Consider the following 1,915-nt stretch of genomic DNA (forward strand, 5'->3'; position numbering starts at 1 on the left):
GGAGCAGTCCAACATGGCTAAGAATCATAAGTATCGACAAGGCCTGGAACACTGTTGTCATAAGGATCATCTTTCCTGTTGTTGCTATGGTGAACACTATTGTAGATGAGGGAAGCTAAAGCGTATGCAAATTGAAATAATAAGCAAAACATTCAAAAGAAGCGGTTAATACACATTACAGGGCATGCTTGTCATGCAGGATTCCAAGGGAATTTAACAGGAACAAGTTCGTTTACTAAACAGACAGGAAAACTCTCGCATCCAAATGAGACCTAAAGATGCTGAAAGTTTTTTTGATCTTAGTACAGATTGCAGATTCATCAAACCATGTTCAGAAACAATGTGTATGAACATGACATGTGACAAAGAACTGATTCATAACTATGCCATGCTTTCTTCTATACTGGATGACGACCAAAACATATCAGAATTCAGGAAATGTTAGCAACTACCAAAACTGTAAGTCACATTCAATAGTAGACATCCAACATCCAGTTATAGTGCTAGAGGAACAACACAGAAACAGGACTTGGCAGCTTACTGTGCAGACTCCAGACTGAAAACTCCGGAGTGCAATAAGCATTCAAATGCTGTTAGAGCTTGTTCTTGGTTCCTGCAATCTGAATCTAGTGGGCACTTTCCCTTTGAGAGTGGCAGCATAGTCTTCAGCAAGGCAAGGCGCAGCTTTCTTGTGAGGATTTATGAACTTCTCCACAAATACCTTCTCGCTGACCTGGGCTGCAGTATAGAAGCTTCGTTCGCGCTTTAGCAATCCATTGTCCTTAAGAAACTTCACAACATAGTACCGGGGTTTGAGCCGGGCCTCTAGGCTGTAAGTAAGCATTGCCGGCCTGTGAGCAATGTACTCAGGCTCTAACCCAACCTCGTACATCAGGAACTCCGCCATGCGCTGCAGCCTGTCCTGGGAGTTCCTCAGCACCACTGGTAGCTTTGCGACGGCGATGGCCACCTCAGCTTCCGACCAGCCGAATGTCTTCCTCAGGAACTCCACCTTAGCAGCAATCTTCTCCTCACTGAGGAATGCGACAGCCAGCAGCGCGTGCCTGAACATGGCGGAGCCACGGCGCACACCGACATCCTCAGCGCGCTCAACCATCTCCTTGACGCGCTCCGGGTTGGTGGTGAGCAGCCTCGGCACAGGGACGCACAGCTTGACAATATCGCAGTCACCTAGCCCGCACTCTCGCAGGAGCGCCACGTTGGGCTTGACCACATTCTCGAGGTCGGAGCTGAGGAGGTAGGAGTTGTTCTTGAGCGCCTGGAGGAGGGTCTCGAACGAGCCGAAGAGAGGGACGTAGTACTTGAGCTTGGAGATGATGGTGGGGCGGCGGAAGCGGGCGGGGTCGACGAGGACGAGGCGGGCGATCTGGGAAGGGGAGAGCCCAAGGTCCCGGAGCTCGGCGAGGCGCTGGGCGAGGGTCTTGTCGACCTCGGAGCAGAGGAAGAGCGGGTCGTAGACGACGACGGCGGCGACATCGGCGTGAGAGAGGCCGAGGTCGGAGAGGAAGGCGCGAACTGCTTCGGGCCTGGAGGGGGACTTGAGGTGGGAGAGTACCTTGGAGGCCTTGACGGCTTGCTTCGGGGTGAGGTGGCAGGACGCGACCAGATAGTCCTCCACCGCGAAGGTAAGAGGGCTAGCCGACGTTGCGACGGCGGCGGCGGTGGTGGTGGCGAATCTGGTATTGGAGAAGAGGCATCGGTGGGGGAAAGAGATGAGGGTAGTGGCGGTGCGGGGACGGAAAGAGAGAAGGAGGATGTGTTTCTGGAGGAGAAGCATGGCTGGCGGCGGCGGCGGCGCCGGCGACAGTGGGGGAGGGCGGCGCGCCGACGAGAGTCAAAAAAATATCTAAGAAGGAGAGCAGCTATCGCGCAAAATGTTATCTTCCCAGTTTCT

General features: G+C 53.3%; 1 protein-coding gene across 1 annotated transcript; it reads right to left on the reverse strand.

Moving 5' to 3' along the window:
- Window positions 1–212: 212 nt before the first annotated feature.
- On the reverse strand, window positions 213–1,915 carry LOC127317597 (uncharacterized). Its single transcript, XM_051348167.2, has one exon. It carries the CDS (start codon window positions 1,796–1,798, stop codon window positions 584–586), a length of 1,215 nt encoding a protein of 404 aa, XP_051204127.1. The 5' UTR covers window positions 1,799–1,915; the 3' UTR covers window positions 213–583.

Source organism: Lolium perenne, chromosome 7, assembly GCF_019359855.2.
Source record: "Lolium perenne isolate Kyuss_39 chromosome 7, Kyuss_2.0, whole genome shotgun sequence".
NCBI classification, from domain to species: Eukaryota; Viridiplantae; Streptophyta; class Magnoliopsida; order Poales; family Poaceae; genus Lolium; species Lolium perenne.

Coding starts and splice junctions, on each gene's coding strand:
- LOC127317597 (XM_051348167.2), bottom strand. CDS start 1,798: ATGCTTCTCCTCCAGAAACACATCCTCCTTCTCTCTTTCCGTCCCCGC.